The sequence below is a fragment of the Corvus brachyrhynchos genome, unplaced genomic scaffold, assembly GCF_000691975.1.
Source record: "Corvus brachyrhynchos isolate BGI_N302 unplaced genomic scaffold, ASM69197v1 scaffold255, whole genome shotgun sequence".
Classification (NCBI taxonomy): Eukaryota; Metazoa; Chordata; class Aves; order Passeriformes; family Corvidae; genus Corvus; species Corvus brachyrhynchos.
The window spans coordinates 2,288,662-2,312,042 of record NW_008238358.1 but is presented as its reverse complement, the minus strand read 5'-3'; the positions used below and the strand labels follow the sequence as shown (position 1 = coordinate 2,312,042).

At 35.7% G+C, this 23,381-nt stretch overlaps 1 protein-coding gene across 3 annotated transcripts; it reads left to right on the top strand.

The window, feature by feature from the left end:
• On the top strand, nucleotides 1–22,062 carry DNAJC10 (DnaJ heat shock protein family (Hsp40) member C10). 3 transcript variants are annotated; one of them, XR_001862413.1, is made up of 24 exons: nucleotides 1–32; nucleotides 304–665; nucleotides 2,270–2,435; nucleotides 4,156–4,206; nucleotides 5,544–5,626; nucleotides 5,818–5,949; nucleotides 6,844–6,937; nucleotides 7,154–7,231; nucleotides 8,387–8,430; nucleotides 8,786–8,923; nucleotides 10,229–10,318; nucleotides 11,062–11,175; nucleotides 11,973–12,087; nucleotides 13,846–13,973; nucleotides 14,223–14,339; nucleotides 15,100–15,201; nucleotides 16,225–16,380; nucleotides 17,287–17,420; nucleotides 17,879–17,932; nucleotides 18,318–18,465; nucleotides 18,939–19,058; nucleotides 20,213–20,329; nucleotides 20,631–21,786; nucleotides 21,919–22,062. XR_001862413.1 is itself a non-coding variant. In XM_008634708.2 (23 exons), the coding sequence occupies exons 2-23, from the start codon at nucleotides 465–467 to the stop codon at nucleotides 20,640–20,642; spliced, it is 2,394 nt and encodes a 797-aa protein (XP_008632930.1). In that variant the 5' UTR covers nucleotides 1–32; nucleotides 304–464; the 3' UTR covers nucleotides 20,643–22,062. The 3 variants fall into 3 exon arrangements, 2 of the variants coding, with proteins under 2 accessions (XP_008632930.1, XP_017591264.1); XM_008634708.2 differs by having other exon boundaries at nucleotides 20,631–22,062; XM_017735775.1 differs by lacking the exons at nucleotides 20,631–21,786; nucleotides 21,919–22,062 and having other exon boundaries at nucleotides 20,213–20,617.
• The last annotated feature ends 1,319 nt before the right edge of the window (nucleotides 22,063–23,381 follow it).

The following is a 23,381-nucleotide window of genomic DNA, read 5'->3' as shown; positions in this document are numbered from 1 at the left end:
GGCGCTTTCGGAGGAATGACCCCCTACTGAAGGTAGGTTAGAAGGAGCCCTCCTAAACCCGCCTTTTTTAATGCGATACCGGTGCGGGGCTTTTAGTGTCATTCCGTGAGGCTGTGTATGATTAGTGCAGTCACAATTAAGAGATGGTCTACCACTTGTGTGGTCGTTAGAAAGAAGGTAATTAGCCATCCAGAAACTTAAATGTACACGTGCGGTCCGTACAAGCTGGCGGTGGGGTTTGTTACTAACCTATTTTTAGTGAATAAGTAGTATTTAATTGTTTTTTCCTCTGTTATCTTACAGGGTGTCTCTTTAGCAAGACTCGTGACATGAAGTAGAACAACAGGCATTTTGAAGGGCTCTGTCATAAATACAGCTGTATCTCTGAATGTTGGCGCATTTACTGGAGACTCTTCTCACAGCCTGTTTGAATCAGAACCTGTGAAACTCTCAAAAGCTTCATAATGGAGTTTTTAGCATCCAAAGGAGATTATATTAGGTATTTCAAAAGGCATTTATTGCTAGTTTTAGTATGTGTAATAGTTCTTGTGTGCACTGATCAGGACTACTATAGTTTACTCGGAGTATCCAAAGAAGCAAGTAGTAGAGAAATACGACAAGCATTCAAAAAGCTGGCATTAAAGTTGCACCCTGATAAAAATCAGGTAAGTTACCTTTTTAACAAGTCAAAGTTGTTGACTTAGTGGATCTTAGTGTTTAAACAAAAAGCAGTTTCAATTTATCACAAATGTTTCTCTGTTATTGTGAAGTAACCACCTGATAATATAGTTCAACTCAGATTTTCTGCAGAGAAAATTTACAAAAAGTGATAAGAGTGATCATACATGGTTGTGTTGAATTTGGGCTGCATTAAATTGCTGCTGTAAAAAGAGTAAAGATTTTTTAAGTCTCACTTATATTTTTGTAACTAGAGGAAAACTTACGCGTGTACCATACCGTGTTGATAAGCTGATGAGTTTTCCTCTTTCCATTTAGCGTCCATTTAACTTGCTGTTTCCCTACCATGAAGTCTCCTCTAAACATCAAATAAGAGCAGCCTGTTCTGAGACATCAGTCTCCAAGTATCAAACTTGCCAAGGTATAAGGTGAAGCTTATAAAGAGCTCTGGACTAACTGGAGAGAAAAGATTGGGAATGGCTGTGTCTGTGCTGCCATATTTCTGAAATACAAAAAAATAACTTTTAAACATCATCAATTTTTCCCTGAAATGAATTGAAATAAGCAGAAATTCACAGGAAATAAAAGTGCTTAGATCTTTGTATGTACAACTGCATGGAGTCCCAGAAGACAGCAGTATTTCATATGAGCTCAGGGCCTGCATTCACTGACTACGTTGGAGCCTCTGAGAGCTCAGAGAGAAAGCCAAATGTCAGCAAAGTTAGGAATGCCAACTCGTAGCTACTAAAGGAAAGTTTTGTTTTCCTTGCGTTGATACTTTCAAAACAATGGCAATTTGGCTCGGATTCTGTAGTTTCCAAGCATGCAGATATTTTTCAACAGGTTATTTTCAACCTTAGAGATTTTATATAGAAGATGACCCCATTAGACAAATTCCATAATGGTAATTAATTCCTGTGCATCTAGGTAAAAAAAAAAAAAAATCAAAAATCTTTAAGAAAAAGTGGCTTTTGAATGAAATGTGTAAGCAGAAGTTAAAAGAGCAGGACTGTGTGGCACGTTTTGCACACCACTGTTACACTGCACCAATGCAGATCCCAAACTGGGGTTCAAAATATGTCTGCAGGTTTTTCACCATTCTAATTCCCAAGCTACCTAAAACAAGAATGCTTTTTAAATAAAAGGAAGGGGCATCTGTCTACACTGTAAGACCAGAAGGCATGAATCTGTCTTTATAACAGATTTTGAACTGGTTGAGTAGGGATTCTAGGGTAGTGGAAAAGATTATAGAGGAAATGGTGCGTCTTCATTCTTGAGTATTTTTTATAATTCCACTGAAAAGAGAGAGTTGAAAGAAGAGGGATCACTGGAGAATGTTACAGCCTCCTACCAGTTCACTTTGTATTTCAGTTGGGACTTTAGTGAGGATGAAGAAATAAGAGGGCACATCTGACTTCAGGGAAGGAAAACTTTACTGCAGTTTGTTTTGAGATCAGTGTGCAATGTCTGCTTCCATCACAACTACCATCGATAGCAGGGATATAAAAATATTTCCAAAGATCATTTTCTCAGCATTATATGCACAATATGATTTATTAATTAATTACTAATTATCGTTTTCCTTACATAGAATGATCCAAATGCACATGACAATTTTTTGAAAATAAATAGAGCATACGAAGTACTTAAAGATGAAGATCTCCGGAAGAAGTATGATAAATATGGAGAGAAGGGTCTCGAAGATCAGCAGCAAGGAGGTCGTTATGAAAGCTGGCACTTTTATCGCTATGATTTTGGTAAGTTATGACGTATGTTTGTGATTCGCTTAAAACAGTCACAAGGAAATGCAGTATTCAGATCTGTATCAGAGCTTTTCGCGTGTTTCTGATGTACCCTCTCCAGATTCTGGCTGCTCTGTAGCTGTCACTTTCTCTCTGCTGGCCCGGTATTTTATTTACCCTGTATGGCTACCCAAAGGTGCAATCTATTTACCTAGCCTTTTGTTCTGGCTGCTTGCTTTTTTATAGGTCATCTAACTTCTTGTTTATTTTTTTTAAAGTGCAAAGCTTTTTTTTCACTTAAATGTCAGTGTTAATATTTCATCAGGATTCTTTTTAACTTATTAATGGAGGAAGACCTTTTTTGTTTTGTATTCTTCAGGGGGATTTTGAGAGGAAATTTTTGCACTGTCAAGCCTATTTGATATGCAGTTATGCAATTAGAGATCAGTAAAGAGGTAGTGGAAACTGAAAAAAGTAACAGAATCATACCTAAAATGATCTTGAGACAAGTTATTTAAGGTTTGTCTCAACAGATCTTAGGTAGTTCTAGGGAAAGGCTGCAATAAATGGTTCTCAGAGCTGGTGTAACAGGAGTAAACTAAAACAGAGAACTGAGAAACGTAGTTTGATTGGGATGAAAGAAAGAGCTGAAAGGAACCTCCACTTTGGCAACAATTTTTTGCTGGTGTTGTTTGGTTTAATATGCCCCAATTTCTAAGAAATTCGTGTCTGTGCAGATTGAAATTGTAAAAACCAGTGGTGCAACTATCAGGAAAATACAGAAATTGCCCTAAAACTTCTTCAGATAAATTATTTGCCTGAAGCTTCACTGTTTGCTTGAGAAACAGTATCCTTAAATGTCTATTAATCAGTCATTTGGAGAGCATCTATTTTTATGTTTTGTGTGTGTATATAAAAATACAGATTTATATATATTCATATGTATAGGTGAGTGTATGTATTATATTACATGAGATTTAAGTGGATAGTAATATAAAAAGTACCTTGTCACCTGTAGAAATTAATTTCTCTCATTATTTATTTGCATTTAATCCTTGTATACTTCAGGTGCAATGACATCTCACCATGTTAGGTACTGTAAAAGATCTGCAACTGTAGTAGCATAATATAATGCTCTTTAATAGTATTTTTGGTAACTCTCCACTGCCTTTCTTGTGTAGTTGAAGTAGTAAAGTGTTTTGTAGTGATATCCTAGGTAGGGCTGGTTAGCTTTGTCTTCCTTACCTTTATTCTGTCTGCTTCATTCCACTACATTCATACATCTGATAGTGGAAAAGTTTGTGGCTGGAAACACCTTTGTGACCTAAATGTTTAGATAACCAGAGGCTGAGAGAAAGTGTGGAAGCTTCTGGACATTACATAAATCTCTCACTGAGAGCTGAGGCTTCTTGAATTTTAATCTGGTAACTGGATGATGTTATTTCTAATGCTCTTGCCATAACAGCCATAGTTCTAATTCTCTGCTCTCTCCTTGGTTGGCTACTAAATAAACAAAAGAACTGTTCGGATAGCAGCTTTTGTAGCATGAGAGTGAACTAGCAAGAGGTTAAACTCAGGTTCCACATTATTAAACAAGGACAGCGTTTTTGTACAACCTCTTTGCCAGCTTAGTATTTCAACTTAAATCTACTGTCTTTCCTTGTGCATAAGATGATAATTTGTTTCTTCGTTTTAAAGATGGAAAAATAAAAAGCAATTGTTGTATCTTTAATAGGTATTTATGACGATGATCCCGAAATTATAACATTGGATAGAGGAGAATTTGGTAAGTTTTTAAAATAAATGACTGACAACATGGCAACCCAAAGTGCAATTTTTACATGCTGAGCTGTGTCTCTGTAGGCTTTTCTTACCCATCTCTACAAACACGTGTTGGAAAATCATCTTCAGATGAGAAAACGACAACAAAACAAAATACCCCTTAATGCTTCGTGTTAAACACTAGTTAGCAAATAAATAAATATCAGTAAACAGTTTACATTAAGTTTAAAAGTTATTTCGTGAAATCTGTAAAAGGAAATTATTTTAATTTAAACTTTTTTTCTCCTAATTTATCACTGCTGTTTCTCTTGTATAAAAATGCACTTGATAGAACATTTCTAATATATTTTTTTCTGTGAAATCCAGTCAATTGTGTGAGGTTCAAAACCAGAAGGTGATACCAGAGACAAAAAACACAGCTAAGGTCTGGAAAGATAAGTTTTAATGACAATATCATCCAGTTTTTTTCTTTTAAAATTATAGCTAAGTTGTGTATTCCTAAGAGAGACTAGAGAGAAAAAATACTGGATTTTTTTAATCTGCATTTTGAATTCAATTTCCTGTGTACAAGATTGGACCTACATACTGAATTAATTTTGTAAACTGTTCTAATAGCAGACCCTCACAGCGCTCGCCCTGAGAACACAGTCTTGCTTTGGTTAATCTATTTGCAGGGTCTACATGTTCCTTAGTTGTCTTTTTTGTGAAGAAGTTTTCGTATGGGCAAATATTAGTTACAGAATCCACTATAAGAATTATGTCCAAAAGTGGACAGGCTAAAAGCCAAGCAATTCAAGCTGATAACTGCTCTTCATGTATGTTTTGTTGCTGTTGTTTTCTTTCGAAAGCAAGATTGTTTTTTAATGTTTCCCTTGACTTCTCTAGTAATGATATTAACTTGGATTTTTAAATTGTATTAGACATGAATTCTTCATAAAAAGATTGCCCTGTGGCATCCACTAAGTACACAAAGTAATATAAGGAAATGGAAAATTCTAGTGGGTAAAAATCTTTTAGAAATTGTATTTTGTAACCAGACTTACACTATCACACATTTCAGCTAGAATAATCTGCAGACAGTACATTTTTTCTTAATTAATAGAACAGATGCTGAAAGTCAGGGTGCTGATAGCTTCTGAAATATGTTTTTTGTGCACCTGCCTGGAACAGTGAATATGTGCAAGTGAGATACAATCTTTATCTCATCCGCGCTACTGTTACTGTGCCTGACATTAAATACTTAATACAGCTTTTGGGGAATACAATATAGCAAAAATGTACATTCTATAATTACATTGCAGATGTGCATTATTTAATTATAATTTTCTTCTCTCCATCTAGATGCTGCTGTAAACTCAGGAGAACTGTGGTTTGTGAATTTTTATTCTCCTCGATGCTCCCACTGCCATGATTTAGCACCTACGGTACGTACAACAAGTAAATTAACTCTGAAAATTCATTGGTTTTAATAGCATAAAACTTAATGAAGTGGATTTTTACACTGAAGCTGAAATCAAAGACAACAATTCAAAATGCCAGAAATAAAACATGGGCTCATTTTTCATTATATCTTTATAGGAAAATAGCCTCTTTTTTGGCATTTTTTTTTTTTTAGTGGAGAGAATTTGCTAAGGAGCTGGATGGAGTAATACGCATTGGAGCTGTGAACTGTGGAGATAACAGAATGCTTTGTCGAATTAAAGGGATTAACAGTTACCCCAGTCTGTATGTTTTCAAAACTGGAATGGTGAGTGATAAGACTTCAGGTGTTTTTAGAATGAATTCTGGAGAAGTATTTCTTTAATGCTTGTTCGATCATAGAGATTTATATAAAGATCTTCTGGTTTAGTATGTTACATCCTTTAATAAATATAACTTCTTCTTTACCTTGGTCAAATTAATTTACAAAGTTAACTTAAAAAATAAATATTTCTGGATAGATACAATTAATGTTATATATATACAATTCAAAGTAAATGCTAATATATTTTTACAGTGGTTTTTCTGAATCATTTTTCTGTGCAACATATCACTGCTGATTCAGGAAGATACTGTCAGCAGAGGTGCTGTAGCAAAGCAACTAGTCTCCTTGAACAGTTTCTCTTATAGTGTTGTAATGGACTTTTCAAGTACAAAGCATAGTCTGTGGTTTTGAGTCTAAAGAATATGATCATATGCCTAAAGAAACCTGGAAATTCCTTCTACAAGATTTCCTCCATGCTACCTCCATGATGTACATCACTCTTTATAGCTGCTTGTTAAGTCGTGGTGCTGGGGTGGTGTACAAAGTGCACTTGAATAGATGGGTACATTTTGACAATGATAAGTTTTGAGGGGTTGGATGCTAAATGGAGTGATGTAAGCAATTTTTATTTAAATAGAAAAATACAATCACTGGGAGTTGGTGTTTCTAAGACTAAATTATCCTTGGTGTTGCAGTATTTGGAAAGAAATCACATTATGGAATTTAAATTAAGTTTCAAACATTCCAATAGGGGAGGGAGAGAACAGTTAGGGTGGTAGTGGGGGTTGGTCCTGCAGTTATGTAAGCACTGTTAGAAGAACACAGTAGGTTTTGGGATGAGGTTTTTTGCCTTTTTTTTTTCTTAATTTTATAAACTTTATTTGTTGTCTTCTATAGCAACCAGTGAAATATTATGGAGACAGGTCAAAAGAGAGCTTAAAGAACTTTGCCATGCAGTATGTTACAAGCACAGTCACTGAGCTATGGGCAGGTAATGTTCATGTTTTGCCTGGTGGGCTGTTGTTGAAATTGTTTTTACTATATAAAATATGGCAGAAACTATGCATGTGACTGAATCTGTCAACTGTTGCTAAGTCTTCTTTTTGAGAATAAAAATAGTTTATGTAATTTGCTAGTACAAATATAAAACTAGTTTCATGGTCACACTTAACTAGTCACAAACTGATGCAAATTGTTTCACTCTTAGGAAATTTTGTAAATGCTATTGAAACTTCATTTGCTTCTGGTGTTGGTTGGCTGATCACCTTCTGTGCTGAGCGTGGGGGTAGGTATATTAAATACTTTCCAAATAAGGTGAGAAAAAAATACTTCTGTTGATAGTAGCACAATCCCTTTTGCTACTAAAAAATGTTAAAACATCTTAGGTGACCACAGTATTTGGCCTGTAGGTCATTTAAGTTCTGTGTTAAAGGCAGTTTGACAAAAGGGACATTAATGGAAAAGTTATGTTATTGTGCTTCTGTAATGTCCTGTGAGTCATTAAAGCAGCACTCAAGTGTAACCCATCAGGAGGGGAAGTGGCAGAAAAGGCTTCTACCTTCAGTTTCCAGCTCAGGTGACAGATACTGCTTAGGTACATGCCAGCTTCTCATGATAGCTGAGTAGTTTCTCTTAAGTTAGGTTTGCACACAGTAATTGGGTCTTAACCACTGGTTTCATGTCAGAATAGGTTTTTGTAGCTGTTTGTCCCTGGCTTTCTTGGGATCAGTACTGGATACAGTATATGAGAAAGTTACCTTGGTTAGCTGGTAGAGCTAAGTAAATGCATTACACCTTTAACAAATAAAGATTTCTCAGCCTTATAAAGAGACCTTTGTTCTGAGAACGGAATAATCAGAGCTGCAGTCTTGGATTTACATTTGTAAACAGCTTGATTTCAAGTTGCAGCCCTTTTGTTAATAAGTTTTCAACTTGTTTCAGTTGAAGAGAGGTTGATGCATTTAATTTAAAAAAAAAATCTGCATCCAAATGCAACTGTTCAAAGTCTGGATGGATAATTAAAGCATATGATGTATTTATTGTAGTGAATTATTATTTGTATCACAGGAAATGGATATTTCCATTGAAATATCATTCCAAGACTCTATGTAGATAATTGGATTAATTTTTTTAAACATAGATTAACAAATTTTAAAGATCAGTCTTAGTACAGTAAAAACAGTTAAATTTTTAAAATGAGGATTCTGTCTTGATGAAGCAAGAGAATGTTTTTTGTGAGGGTTTTTTAACTTAGAGTAGACGGTCAATAAGTGCTGTGACAACTCCAGGTCACTGGAATACTGGCTGAACAGCCAGGAAGCATGCCATTAGAAATTGTCACGGTTTTTGGGAGGAAAGGGGCAATTCTAAGCAAGAGTAGATTTAGTGCATTAATAAGGTGAAGTTTTATGTTTGTAAATAAATAACTTGTGTTTTGCAGATTGCTTGAGTTACCAAACCCGCCTTAAGCTAGCTGGCATGTTGGTAAGCAGCGTTTCACTTTGAAAGCATTACTTGTTATAGTTAAAACAAAATAACAGAAGTGAAAGCATCAAATTGTAACTAAAACTCTCACTGAGTTTAGTAGAACCAAGATTTCACCCATTAACTTTTAGAAGACTTAAATACTTTGACTGAGTAGCTTTTGAAATAACATTATTTTTTTTAAAGAATTTTATAAGAATGAATATAAACTAATAAATTACAGTGTTGTTTCCTTTCATTTTCTAAGTGTTATATATAATTGCCTGTGTTGGGATTTTTAAAAGCATTTCTGAAGCTGAAATTAAAAAATACTTTTCTTTGGATTTGTTTTTTGTTATTTTTTTCCTGATTACAGGAAGGTCTTGTTAATGTGGGCTGGATGGACTGTGGCACCCAGGGTGAGCTTTGTGATAATTTAGATGTCTCATCTAGTACTACTGCATACTTTCCACCTGGAGCCACCATAAATAACAAAGAGAAAGGAGGTGTTTTGGTATGACTTGTTTTTCGTTATCTATTTAGATAAAACAAAGTGATAACCATGCTAAAGGAATGTATAAATCATTCCCAGACTGATGATACACAACTGAAGATGCTTTTTCTTTTTTCTTCTAAGCTTGTATGCTCTGCTGTGAGTTTCTATCCCTCTGTCTGCTCAGGCAGTGATCCTGGAGGTGGTTCCAGTTTGCTGGGAGAGAGAACAGCAGCAGCCTGTAACTCTGCCTGGCCACCTCCCTGGGAGCCTCCCTGAGCAGCTCTGGGAGTCCGGGGCTAGGAAGTGCTCTGTGACTGGCCCAAGAGCTGATTCTAATGCTGCTGCTCAGCTGTCCTGGGCCAGCTTGGGAGTCTCTTCTCCCAGGTAAAAACTGATAAGACAAGAGGAAATGCTGTCAAGCAAGGGAGGTTTAGATTGAATATTAGCAGTTCTTCAGCAAAACAGTTGTGAGGCATTGGAACTGCCCAGGGATGTGGTTGAGTCAGTATCCCATGGGGTATTTAAAAGATGTGTGTAGACGTTGCACTTAGGGACATGGTTTAAAGTAGTGAACTTGGCAGTTGGTTAAGGCTTGGGCTCAATTATCTTAAAGGTCTTTTCCAGCCTAAATGATTCTGTGATCTTTGATGTGTCCCTACGTTTTTGTTCCAGAAATAATATGCCCCAGGTATCACAAGTTTGAGAAATGCTACCCTGACATGTGGGATAAAAGTACTCCTGATGGTGTCTGTCAGTACAAATTTTACTGTTCAGTTCTATTCTAATATTGCAACCCACATTTGTATGGTAGTTTTAACTTCCCTAATTGATGGGAGACATTTCAGTTTGAAGCACGACTTGTTCCTTTATTGTCACTACTGTTACCTATATTTTTGAAAGGAGGAAATTAAATTGCAACCTACGTACTTTGAACCTTTTAACTTACCAACTCAGCTGCTGATTCATATTACTTCCAAAATTTTACAAGTTAAGGAAACCTAAATATCTCTACAGTGCCATTAAGGAAGGCTGTAGAACTAGATTGGAAATCTTGTAAATTTGATTGTTGGCTTTGGTCCTTGTCTTGACAAAATAGGATTTCTTGAGTTTAATATTGTAGGCAAGTGAGGTAAAAAACAGTATTCTGAAAGTGATGTGTGTGAAATTACATGTATGAAAAGGTTGATCAAATAAAATATTATTAACTGTATTCTCCATTTGATTGAAGGGAACAGATCAGAATAATTTCCCTGACACTTTCAGTACTAATCAGGTTGATGTTTGTAATTCCTTGTAATAAAGACAGTTAACTTTCCATCCTAGTTTCTTAACTCTTTGGATGCCAGAGAAATATATCAGGAAGTAATGCAGCATCTACCAGACTTTGAAATCATCTCTGCAGCATCATTAGAGGTAATTTTAAAAAAATATCCTAAGATTTTTTTCAAATAATAAATTTTTGTTGTTATTTTCTACGTTTTTCAAATCCTGTTGACACAACAGCCTAGTATTTAACTGAATATTACTTCTTTTTATGTGTACCCAAAATTATGTGACATTGTTTGTCTACATTTACTTCTGTAAATGAAGTTGTTTAGTAAAATAACAAAAGTAAGGGGAGGAGATATCATAGGAATATAGGAAGTCACAGAAATTGCCATTGCGACTCACTCTGCAACTGTAGCTTTCTAGTTATTTTTGGAATCAAGTACGTTGTAGAGAATTTTAGTTTAAATGTATTTTGTTCAGTAATGTAAGAAAGAAAAAAAATATTTGTTAATCCATGATAAGTTATGTATGAACTGCAATTGAGAGTCTTAAAAGTAACTTATGTCGTGGACGAAAAAAAAGGAAGCCTCTTTCCACACTTGCAGTTGCATGTAGCAACATAATTTACAACAGGAAATGCACATAGAAACATCAAATATTAGAATGCAGCTTGTAGCCAGCTTGCTCTCCGATTTTTTCCACTTCCTTGATTATGATGCAGTAAAAGGAAGTTTAGTAGAAGGACTAAATGAAAGAATTTGTTGAATGGAGGTCTCTTGGAGATGAATAACTGGATATTTGCGTTTATAGAACACAAGAGAATTTTACATGTTAGTATAGTTGGGATTAACTTTTTGTGGGTTTGTTGTTTCTTCCTGTGGTTAAAGGACCGTCTGGCTCACCACCGGTGGCTGCTTTTCTTCCAGTTTGGGGAGGGCGATAAATCAAATGTGCAGGAATTTAAGAAACTGAAGTTTTTACTTAAAGATGAGCATATTCAGGTAAGAGTGCTCACTCATCTTGTGTTTAAATGCCATTTACATTCCAAACAAGTCATGGTTTTCATTGTTATTAGCTGTTACAGCCACGTGCCACCTCTGGTACTGAAAGAGATACACTGTCATATAGTATCTCTCTGAAGTAAAGTTTTTTATTTAAAGCAATCACTTCAGTTTCCTGTACGTTTTGAATAATTTAAAAGTAGAGAGGGATTATCTTTTAAATCTGCTCTCTCATTGGAAATGTTCCTGCAGATCCCATTCAGTTAACAATTACAAGTTAACATTCCAACATCAAATATATATATGTGGAACTATATTTTAATTATTAAAAAAACCCTGTGATCATGTTGAATATTTTCTTATTAAAAAGAAATCTAGTTCAAACTTTGTAGTAAAGGCCTATGGATTCTATTATTCTATAAAGTATTTATTTTTTAAAAATTGTTGCTTTGACTCAAAGAATTTTAAGGTCACATATATTTTAGGTGATTGATTGATTCCTTCCACATTGATTCCTTGCTTTTATATTTGATGGGGGGCAGAAGAAGAGAGGAAGAGAATTCTTTTTTTATTCCCCATTTTGGCCTTTAAATTAAAAATTAGCAAGCAACCTCATATAGTTGTGCTAGTAGTTTTCTTGAATGTCAGTTTGTCTTAAGATCTCTGTTTTTTATAAAAAAGGCTATTAGTTTTCCATATTTTTACCTTTATTTTCTAATTCTTACTGCCTTTCAAAATATGTCAATTGATATAAATTAGGCTGCTTTAATTAAAATGGCATTGTCTGTTGAATATAGGTTGGGAAGTTCGACTGTCTTTCCTCACCAACCATCTGCAATAAACTATATGTTTATCAGCCTTGTTTAGCAGTCTTCAAAGGCAAAGGAACTGGAGATTATGAGATCCATCATGGTAAGGGAAGCTTTGGCAAGTTTAAATCATGACCTAATCCTTTTGAGATGACAATATCTTTGGCAAACTGCATTTGTTTTCCCAAAGAACAGTTTTGTAGCTTTAATATTTGGTATCTTTCTTCTGGCTGTAATGTAGCCTTGCACAAACCATTTATAATTTCCTTTGGTTTTCTTTTTTCTATTTTTCCTGGGTAAGCAGTCATCAGATACTGAGGGATGTATTTTGTCTTTGCAATCTGTTTCAACATCATTTACATAATTACATACAAATGAAATCTCTGAATCTGATCAGGACAGCTTCTGCTTTGGATAGGATGACCAAAGAATGCTGTAAGACACGCCCTTCAGTGAGGCTTAACATGCTGGTTACACAGTGCAGCCAGTCTGACAAACCTGGATTTGGTTTCATGTATCACTGCTAAAACTAATTCCAAGCTTTGATAACTTCTGTCCAAGAAAAAAAACATATATCGAGACTTTTACCACTTACTTTCATTTCCAATATTGCAGTTTCCTTTCAGGAAAGGCTGGAACTATGTTACTGTTTACTGCTGAAAGGATTCAAAAATGCTGGTTGAAGAAGAAGGGAGCCTGAAGCCAAACTGTAGCTTGCAGGAACAGGTGTAGCTTCATCCAGAATATAGCACAAGGCAGTTATGCAAGATGAAGTTCTCATTTTTCAGCCTCTGAGGTATTAGAAACAGCCTGCTAGGATTAAATCAGAACCTCCATACTGTAATAAACAGGAAAAGAGAAGTTTTTCACTGTTTAGAAAAGATTAGGCTTATCTAAGGGGTAGAGATGATCCCATACATCTAATGGTTGGTGCCAGGAAAAGCCTTATATACTTTCTGCAATTTATATTGCTGCAGAGAAGGCAAGAAAAGGTCATATCCATACAGCATTTTTATAATGGTGTGGATTACAGTGGAAGAGAAGTACATTGGACTACAGTGCGTACAGGGGTTTTTTCTGAATGGTTGGTTTACTATTTAGAAAATAGATGGCATGCAGAACATTTACCAACAGCCATCTCACTCCAGTCTTTATGAGAAAATAATCCTCAAAGAATCAGGCTTTTTTATATGTTATGTTGAAGGGCTTCAGCAGTTTAAGATCTAAGAAGAGTAATAAATCTTGGTAAGTCATTGTGCAGTGACTTCAGATTTGATTAACAGAAGTTCTTATTCTCAGATAAACTCTCGTGCCTGCTGACAAATATGTATACAAAGGGTATGAAGAGACAGGATCTTTGCCCATTGGAGCTGTGTGAGCAGGAATTTCAGTTACACCTAAATAGCTGTGATTTATCAATATAATTTATTTTGCTTGAAGTTTTAACCTTGTCAATCCCTTTGCCAAGTCAGGTGTATCTAGAATTGTACTTCTTAGTTCCAACACAAGTAAGATGGTAAAATGACCAATAATCCTGTCACAAAAAATTCCATCATTTTGTTTGACAAAAATATGTTTTGTCTTGGATAAAGCATTTGTTTTGCTAATATTGGGTAACTGTCCAGTTTAATATTTAGCCACATATCAACTATCAACTACAGTATGTCCTGCCTATGTAGGTTTGGACAGTTTAACATTGTCCTCCTGAGAAAAAGCAAGTCAGTCCCTGCTAAATTTATTTAAGCAGGCTGTGTTTAAAGATTAGACAAGGGATCTGAAAGACTCTTGTTTCTTTCACAGTTTTTTAATGACACCTCTCATAGATAAAAATAAAATTTCCTTTCTACGTTGTTCTTTGAAGGAAAGAAGATCTTATATGACATTGTTGCATTTGCCAAAGAAAGTGTGAACTCCCATGTCATCACACTGGGACCTCAGAATTTTCCTGACAAAGATAAGGAACCATGGCTTGTGGATTTCTTTGCACCGGTAAATATTTAATATCTACGTTTCCCTTCTTCTAAAATCTGCTCTGTAGCTATGTAACAAGGCATATCTTGAAAGGCATCATGAGAGGCTGTTCTAATTCCTTATTCCCTGGCAGCTCTAGTTCCTCGACTGGGTTTTGTATTTAGTGGACTCTGTTGTCAAAGCAACAGATTATTAATCAGATTATTAATTCTCCCGACAGCTACCTGTGGGAAAAGCAATGGCACTTACTTGCATTTTGTTTTCTAGTGGTGTCCTCCTTGTCGAGCTTTGTTACCAGAGCTGAGAAAAGCATCTAAACATCTTTATGGTCAGCTTAAATTTGGAACACTAGACTGTACTGTCCATGAAGGCCTTTGCAACATGGTAAGCTGCAGGAACTAAAAATAAAGAAATACAAATATAATCCTTTCAAATAATATTATTTTCATTGAGTTGAGGGTAGGAGGATATGGGCAGACAATGCTTGTCCTTCAACGTTAATTTCTTAAAGGGCAGTAAATTGAACAGGCACTTCTATCATAATTTTTTTCAAAGGAGCAAACTGTATAACCACTACAGATAAGGTATTAATGCAAAATACAGGTCAGATTTTATTCTAATAGTGTTACTGGAAGACTTCAGAAGTTTCTGAATTTAATAATTCTGGGGGGTGGGGTTAATGTCTGAAAATGCATGGAAAATGAGCAAAAAAGGACAAGCTTTTTCAAGTTTTATTTAGATGTGTTTACCCACTGAGGAATTCAAATGACCGAAACGGTCTGTGTTCAGTTGTAAACAATAGTTATTCATACAGTACAAACATTCCATCTGAGGACTGGGAATAGTTTTAAAGCTAAGGCTTAGGAGGCCCATGGATTAATTCCTGTATTTGTAGAGCATGGCAAAAGATTTACTGGCTGGTTTTTAAATTGAGAATACACTATGCCATCTCTGAATACAATTGGCATCTTCTCTGGACTGATCTGTAATGGTGTCAGATTCTCACCTGCATGTAAGTCTGAGCACTTGTACTGTACAAACTGAACAGATGAGCAGCTGTGAGCCACCAATACCAATGACAGTTAAGAGGCAAGTCCAAGAGCCTTAATCATTCTGTGCAATTTGTTACTGTCTGTTTTGTCAGCATAACATTCGAGCTTACCCAACAACAGTTGTGTTCAATCAGTCTGATGTTCACGAGTATGAAGGACATCACTCTGCTGAGCAGATCTTGGAGTTTATAGAGGTATGTAAAAGATAATGCTTGTTGCAGTCTTGTTCTATGCAGTTCATACACAAATATGTTCTTTAGTTGGAAGATTCTAAGATTTTTAATTTTTTTTTAATTAGACAAGGAAAATAAAAGGTGAAAAAAACTTGGGCAAGAAATGTGGTCCAGCAACTGTCAGTCAGAGACTTGACAACTAATGGATTAATTTCCCCACTCTCTCATGTAATTACTTTGAGATCATTAACAAATAAAGATCCCTTCCAATCGCAAAATAATAGTAATGATTTCTCTCTTATAGAGAGGATAAAGGAATTAATATTACATCACTTTCTTCTTTAAAGGTGAAAATGCTTCCCATACACACCTTGATACAGGAGGGGGTTCACATTTTTGTCAATTAGATTGCTGCTGTCCACATTTCTCAGCTGTCCTTGAACTTTCTTCACTCTCAGAACTGCAAACTACTGGTATGGGTCATTGCTGATGCTAGAGTTCTGGCACCCAACATGGCTCCAGCATTCAGGTTCACTGCTATAGCCACAGGCTATTTTTCACTCTCTGAAGAGACTGTTCTCTCCAGGTAGCTCAGAAAAAGCAGCTCCAAGAACACACATGCAGAAACAGGTGGAGATTAGTCTTTTAGTTGACATTCAAAGGCCCATAGAGCACTAATGTGTATTCTTCTGCATTCTACTTCAAATAGCATGGCTGAGTTTCATAATGCCTGTTTCTGCCAGGTAAGATGAATTTCTTGCCTTTTACCTCCTTTTATTGAGAAAAGGCAGAAAACCTCCCTTTTGGAGCCTGGCTGTACTTTTTGGATAGTTCTTCTCAACAAATTAGGCATATGACTTTTGGGTTGAAGGAATGTCTTTTGATGCTTCCCTGCCTTTCAGTGGTGTGGAGTCTTCCCTACCAGAGCAGCAAGCAAATTTCACAGAACATTCTCAGAATTTGGTGGTCTGTTTGTACATGATGGCCTAGATAGGGGATACAATGTGCAATAAGAAGTTGTGTCCATAAGCTGTCTTTATTTAGGATCTTAGGAATCCATCGGTGGTCTCCCTAACACCAGAGACATTTGCTGAATTAGTTCAGAGAAGAAAACAAGAGGAAATCTGGATGGTGGACTTCTATGCTCCATGGTGTGGACCTTGTCAGGCTTTAATGCCAGAATGGAAGAAAATGGCCAGGGTAAATGACATTCAAACACTTTTCTGCTTTTGTTCGTCTTCTGTGAAATTGCTGAGATGGCACAACTGCTTAAGAGAATTGTCAGCTGAGAAAATTTAGAGTCTAATACTGCCAACAAAACAGGCAGTTCTTACCTGACAGTTTGTGTTGTTTCAAATACCAAGCTTTTATTTGACTTTTTAAAATACTCAGTACATTGATACTGTAGTCCAGTTTTTCCTGTTGGTTACAAGTAGGTGAGGTTATCACAGCATTCTCTCATTTGCAAAAGTGATATTACTGACAACCATTCCTGGAGATGTTTCCAGGAATTTGAACCAGAAAATTGTGGGGGGCATAAAATCAGGCTTTGGAAACAAGCCCATGACTTTGAGACACATAGAACTCGACTAGGACGTGTAGCCAGGATTTGCTATTCTGTTGGAATGCCTGTGAAATGTTAGTAGCTCTACAGGACAGTTTCAGTTAGCCTCCCTGCCCATGCCTGGGAGTTTGGGCCTTAATACAGTGTTCAGGACAGAGGCCCACTGTGACACTGATAGCACATCTGCCCTGCACCAGCATTTGCCATAGTTACTGAGCTGTGATGGGGAACACAGTAACAGGGCATTCCTTATACTAAATAATCCCACTCGTGAGTACCTTTGAGGTAAGGTAGGTGCCTTGTGAGCCATGTGCAGGCAGCTTATACTAAATATGTGCATGATGGGAATGCACCTGGGTGGCTGGCTCTGATACCAGTGATCCACTTACAGGGAAGAGGAAAGCCTCGTGCTAATCTTGGTCTGTTTTGTTGAGATTTTTTTCACCCAGCTAAGTTATTAAGACTTAAATTCTGAAGTATTACTGAAATGTCATAGTATTGGTTAACATATTTGATGGTAGGTTTTCTTCTTTCTTTTTCAGATGTTAAATGGATTAATCAGTGTAGGCAGTGTGGATTGTCAAAAATATTATTCTTTCTGTCACCAAGAAAGTGTTCGAGGCTATCCTGAAATCAGACTCTTTCCTCAAAAATCAAACACAGCTTACCAATATTAGTAAGTACATTGCTTCAGATGGGAAACATTCCATGATGTGAAACAAGACAAGTACACCTCTTCTGTTGCATAGAAGAGGTTCATCACAGCTATTAAAATAGGCTGTTAGGATATTACTGTACTGGATGCCATTAGCTTTTTTACTTCAAACTAGTGATTTTATTTTGCCATTTCATTTCAGGAAGTTGAACTGACACAGGAATCTTAGTATTTGCTTCTTCTCTTTCTTCTCTTGATCTTCTAGTCCTTAATTCTGTAGGTTTGAATTATATTTACAAAACTTTCATTTATTCAGATTTGAAAGCAGGGTAGAAATACATCCTCAAATGTATGGATTTACATTCTTAATATTTGATTATCACCACGCTTCAGAGTGGATTGTCTATAGAGGTTTTTTTCCAAAATAACTCAAACTACTGCACAACTGCCTTTTTGTTTTCTCTTCAATGTTTTTATAGTAGCTACAATGGATGGCACAGAGATGCCTATTCACTGAGAGGCTGGGCATTGGGGTAAGTTACTGCATTAAACTTTGTTTGTGAGCTGCTTCTGTAGTTGCTTGCTAGGATAAATAAATATTTGAATACTATGTAAATCAAGACCTAGAAACACTTGGGTATATGTATTGCTTAATTTAAGATGTTCAAGTTTCTACATCTTTTAACTTACTGCTTTTAAAATTTGGAGAAATAGTATATTCCTTGCTGTCCACCCAGCTCCTGAAGACTGTATTATTTTGTTTACCACTTTTTTAAAGTTATTGTCCTATAGTACAAAGTGTAAAATAGGGATTTCCAGACTACTCATATTCTTACTTTCAGAACCTTTTCTTAAATGGAATTTGGATATTGTTTAAAGCTTTGAATGTGTTATTACTGTTACTCTTCTTTTACACAGATATTTACCACAGTTGTCTGTAGACCTCACCCCTCAGAGTTTCACAGAAAAAGTTCTGAATGGGAAAGATCATTGGGTCATTGATTTTTATGCTCCTTGGTGTGGACCTTGCCAAAATTTTGCTCCTGAATTTGAGATCCTTGCAAGGGTATGTTGTTAAGCGTATTGGCAGCTTGTTAGACTTGTAGTGGTTAAAATCTTACTCATCAACGCTTCATTTCTTAGCAGTTATCCAAAAACCACAATACTTACATGAGCCTCCTACTCATGGAATGATGCACACTTCTAGGTCCCACTTGACAGTGGGTGTTGTCTCTTCCACAGACAGACACACACACCCACCCTGTTTTGAGACAGATTTCAACTTTTGCTGGAGTGGCCTTTGGCACTGTGGTGTGCTTTTGCGCTTTGCCCTGAATTCAAGTACCAGTGCTCTCTGAACACGTAGAAACACCTGACACAAGGTTGACAGTGTGGGAAGCAAGCAACTACTCTGAGATATTTCAAAGATTTGAGCAACACTTTTTTTATTTTTAGCTGCAGTGCTGGCTTATCCCACTTTTTTGCTTCTACTCATCCATGGAAACGTGTAGTTTGTTTCTGATAAACATTTCTTTTCAGGCCGTTAAAGGAAAAGTAAAAGCTGGAAAAGTAGACTGTCAGGCATATGGTCGCACCTGTCAGACTGCTGATATCAGAGCCTATCCTACTGTTAAGTTTTACCCCTACCAAGGAACAAAGGTAAAGTGTTACTGGTGAGCAGATACTGTTAGTAAATGTATTTCATTTCACATTAAAACTAAAGAGAATACTTCTGTGACATATAAAGTGAATTATTTATATATTACTGTATCTCCAAATAATCAGTTTCAGTAATACTTAAAATAGTAGGACAGTGATACAATAATAATAAATTGCAAATTAATAGAACTAAATAGTAAATAAATTTAAATAGAATTCTAATAGTAATTAAAATGTGGGCTTAACCAGAACTAGGGTTTAATTTGCAGGGTCTCAGGTGACAAAACGTTTTTCAACCTTTACCAATTCCATCACCAGCTACCCAAAAGTAGACAGTCTCTCTCTAAATGAAATGTGGACAACTTCATTTTGGCTAACAAGAAATATAACTGTTATATATTGAAAGACCAATTTTGACTTATATAATGTATTTTAAGATAGATAATAAAAAATATATGGTTGTGTTGTCTCATGAACAAACCTTATCAAACCATTTCAATTATCAGTGGGACTCTTTAGATCAACATGTCCAACTCATAGAGTGATAATATAAATTAAAAATACAAAGAGTATCCAAATAGTTCTAGGAAATTGCCTTTATTCTTGTAACACTATTAAATTTCAGGAATATTATAGTCATCTTTCTAAATGTATTAAGGCTGAAGAGAAAGTATTCAATGATTTCTGATAGTTAAGCCAATTCCCTTACTTTCCTTTTTTTTAACTGAGTTTTTTTGGGAAGTTCTAGAAATCTTTCCTCACACAATCCCACCAAATTCAATGAGACTTTCTGTGATAAAGAGTGAAGGCTTTTTAGGTCTCCACAGGGACGGATTTCACAAACATAAATTACAAAGTGGCAGGCTTTTTAATAGCTGTCTAGCTTAAATACCTACCTCAATAAATGTGACCAAATTCTAACTATTTCAGGTTTCTTTAATGATCAGGACAAAATTAGTGTAGTTCTGAAAACTAGCAGCTAAGGTTCTTAGGACAATGCAAATTAGCATTGTTTAAACAGAGACAAAAATGTATTCATGAATCATAAATGAAGCTACCAGGGCCATTGTATTCTGCCCTGCATTCCTCTTGAATTTTGTCTGAAAATTGTGTAATATATTACCCATGCTCTGTTTTTTTTATTTTCTTTTAAGAAAAGTGTTCTTGGGGAATATATAGACAGCAGAGATGCAAAAGGTATTGCTGACCTTTTGAATGAAAAATTAGAAGCAATGGAAAACAAAGGAAAAGGAAAAAAAACTAGGAATAAGGTAAGAACACTTACTGTGGGGCCTTTTGCAAAAGACTTGCTGTAAAGAATAGCTCTTTAAAACAATGTTAGTATTTGTTCTTTATCTGTAGTATTAAATGCAAATTACAGAGGCTCATCAGTGCAAGATCGGGTAAACTTAAGAAGGTATTAACACACAGCTACTAAATACCCTGAATTCTAGTTAAGAAACATTTGTCCAATTGAAAAATTAGTGCTACAGAAAACTTCAAAATCATGTGAAAAAAATATTTTTGTTTGTACTTTCAGAGAAACTCCATTGTTTATTTTCTTGTCACTAGGATGAACTCTAACTGGTACGGAAGGTAGATACAATTCAAAGTATTCTGAAGCTGTGAAGATAGAAGACACCACAAGGAAAATATAAGGATAGTTACATTGATGACAGGACAAGACACATGAAATCAAGTTTGAGTTCACAGGCATACATGACTGTATGAGTTCTGTTTAACTGTGGGGAGATGAAAACATTTTGGTTTTGGTGGAGGCAGTGTTTCTGCATGTCCCTCTTCTGATATACCAGCTACCGTCTTCCTGGCCAAACACTGGAGTTGACCAGAAATGTGGACACTCATCACTTTTGCCTACCCATTTACTAGTTCCTTATATTTTTTTCTGTCTCTTCTCAAATGCTTTTTGAATGTGGCACTCAGCCTGTGGCTGAATATGCACTCAAACCACTCTGCAATGCAGAACATAATGACGGATTGTCTATTTGAAAGACAAACAGTTGTACCTGATGATTATTCTGCTTTGGGGTTGCATTATTGTCTAGTCAGGGGTCAAGAAATAAAATCAAGAACTGGTAGCAGGATATGTTTTTTGAAATAAATTGCTCTTGCCCTTGAGTGATTACTCTATTGTGGCAGTGGAGGTACTGCCTGGATGAACAGAACTTTGAAGAGCTGCTTTAGTTGCTTGGTTTGGTTTTGGGATTGTGTTTATTCTTTTTTTTAAGTAAGAAAAAAATAATAAAGTAATTAAAATGTGGTGTTGACTTTCAAAGTTTAAATTATGCAATAGAAGCATCTGGGTAAGTCATTAGATCGTCACTTTTATCATTGTCTTTTTAAATATGAATGTATTCTGTGGACATATTTAACCTCTTTTGGCATTACCACGTTCCCCTTCCCTGCAGACGTGTTTTTAGGTATTTTATTTTTTTGTTTTTATATAATCATCAGGCAAGAAGGAGAGCAAGTGCCTTCTTTAATTTAATCATGAACACTGTACATTGCAATGTCTCCTCATACTTCTTACTAGAGTTGCTACTCTAAAGAGTAATATTTTTCATACCTTCTCCCTAGACAAGAAAAATTACAGAAGATGACAAAATGTCTTCAAACAACTGTTTCATAATTTCAGTAAAAGGCTGCCGAGAACTTGACAGATGGAATTTCCTCCCTGCTCTCTGTGTATTTAGACCTGGCACAACTGGTCAGTGTAGTACAAGTATTACAAATTTGTAAATACATTGTTATTGACAAGTAATTTATTTCAAAGAAGGCAGCAAGAAGTGAAGAGATACTAGTAATTGAGACATTTAACTGTTCTTTCCCCTATTTTCAGGGTTGCCGCTATTGATTTGTCGTTTTTGCAGCATATTATTCTAAGAAGAGACTGTATTGCATCTATTTTTTAATAAAGTAGACCTTCCTACATCCAAATTTATCTTCAATCACAGTCAAAAATTAAAATTTTGCAACAAACTTGGTCAGTTTTTGCATGTCATTGTAACTGCAGATCCCACTTTCTGCCCTCTTCTTGGAGAATGAGGTCTAGGAAAAGTTTTGAAACATATTTAGGCTGAGGGGAAGAGGATTTAGTTTAAGTATCAATAATGTTCATTTTGAAGATATAATTCTGTATCAAGGTATTATCTTTGCAACCAGATTTTTAAATTTCTAATATGGAGATAAAATGGATGTGTATGGGTGGGGGGAAAATAATCTTCCAAACAGAAGGAAAACTAGATGATGGAGGTTTCTAAGACTTTCCAAGTTTTCATGGTTTTTTTGCATGCTACTCTTTCTGAGAGTTTTCAATAAGCAGCCTGGCAGGAAAATGGAGTAGGTAATAAAACCTTGCCTTTATTTGTATAGCTATGAATAAATAAATACAACCTTTTATAAATAGCTCTATCTCCAGCCTTCCCTAAGGACAAATTCACAGTTACATGATCTAATTTTTACTAATGAAGGGTTTAAACTGGTTATTCAAGACCAGTGGAGCAACACTATTCTAGAATAAAAATATCTTGAAATAACCAAGTCCCTCAGTTTTCTCCTGTAGGATCATGGAGGTGTCAGCATTAGAATTCCATATCTACTGCTCCACATACTGTGCAGCATACATGTATTTTCTGTTCTATTATGTGTTGCCCTTTCTTTATGCGTGTGTAGTCACATAAGAAGGAAAAGGTAAAGACCAGCCTCATGCTCTGCTCTTTGTCATTGGAATTCTAAAGGCTTTTAAATTTATCTCTGGCATCCTATCTTGTTTTAATTAAAAGAAGGACTTCTGTGGCTGTTTAGTGTTACTGAACTGAAAAGCTATCATGCCTTATCCTAAAACAACCAATTTCTCAAAAGACATTTTGCTCATTTAGCTTCTACTGCTGCTAAAAAGCATAAAAATAGAATAGAGAGAATATAGCTAAAGTTTCAAGCAAGATCCTGGGTTTATATGGTCTGCAGTCGGAAAAATCATGCTTTGACCAAACCTGGCAAGTTTGATTTTTTGCCAGTCATGGGCATACTTCACATTTAATTAGTTGTGGATGTTCAATATATTTTTATCAGTTTATAAAAAGACTTAAAATTCTATTATTTAAAGTGTTCAACAGGACAAGAACTTACTCCATTTATGGAAACTTGGCATCTCCAAACAGTGACGTCCCAATCCCAAATACTTTCAACCTTGGTCTTCTCTCAATGCTAGAATTCAATACTAATTTTATATCCACATATATGTAAAGCCACCACAATTTTGACAACAAACAGCTAAAGGTAAATCATCAACATGATATTAAG

Excerpts from the sequence above, each read along its gene's own strand:
- DNAJC10 (XM_017735775.1), top strand. The coding sequence starts at position 465 with ATGGAGTTTTTAGCATCCAAAGGAGATTATATTAGGTATTTCAAAAGG. Across the intron at positions 5,627-5,817 it reads GCCATGATTTAGCACCTACG|TGGAGAGAATTTGCTAAGGA; the intron begins GTACGTACAACA and ends TTTTTTTTTTAG. Across the intron at positions 8,924-10,228 it reads AAGAGAAAGGAGGTGTTTTG|TTTCTTAACTCTTTGGATGC; the intron begins GTATGACTTGTT and ends TTTCCATCCTAG.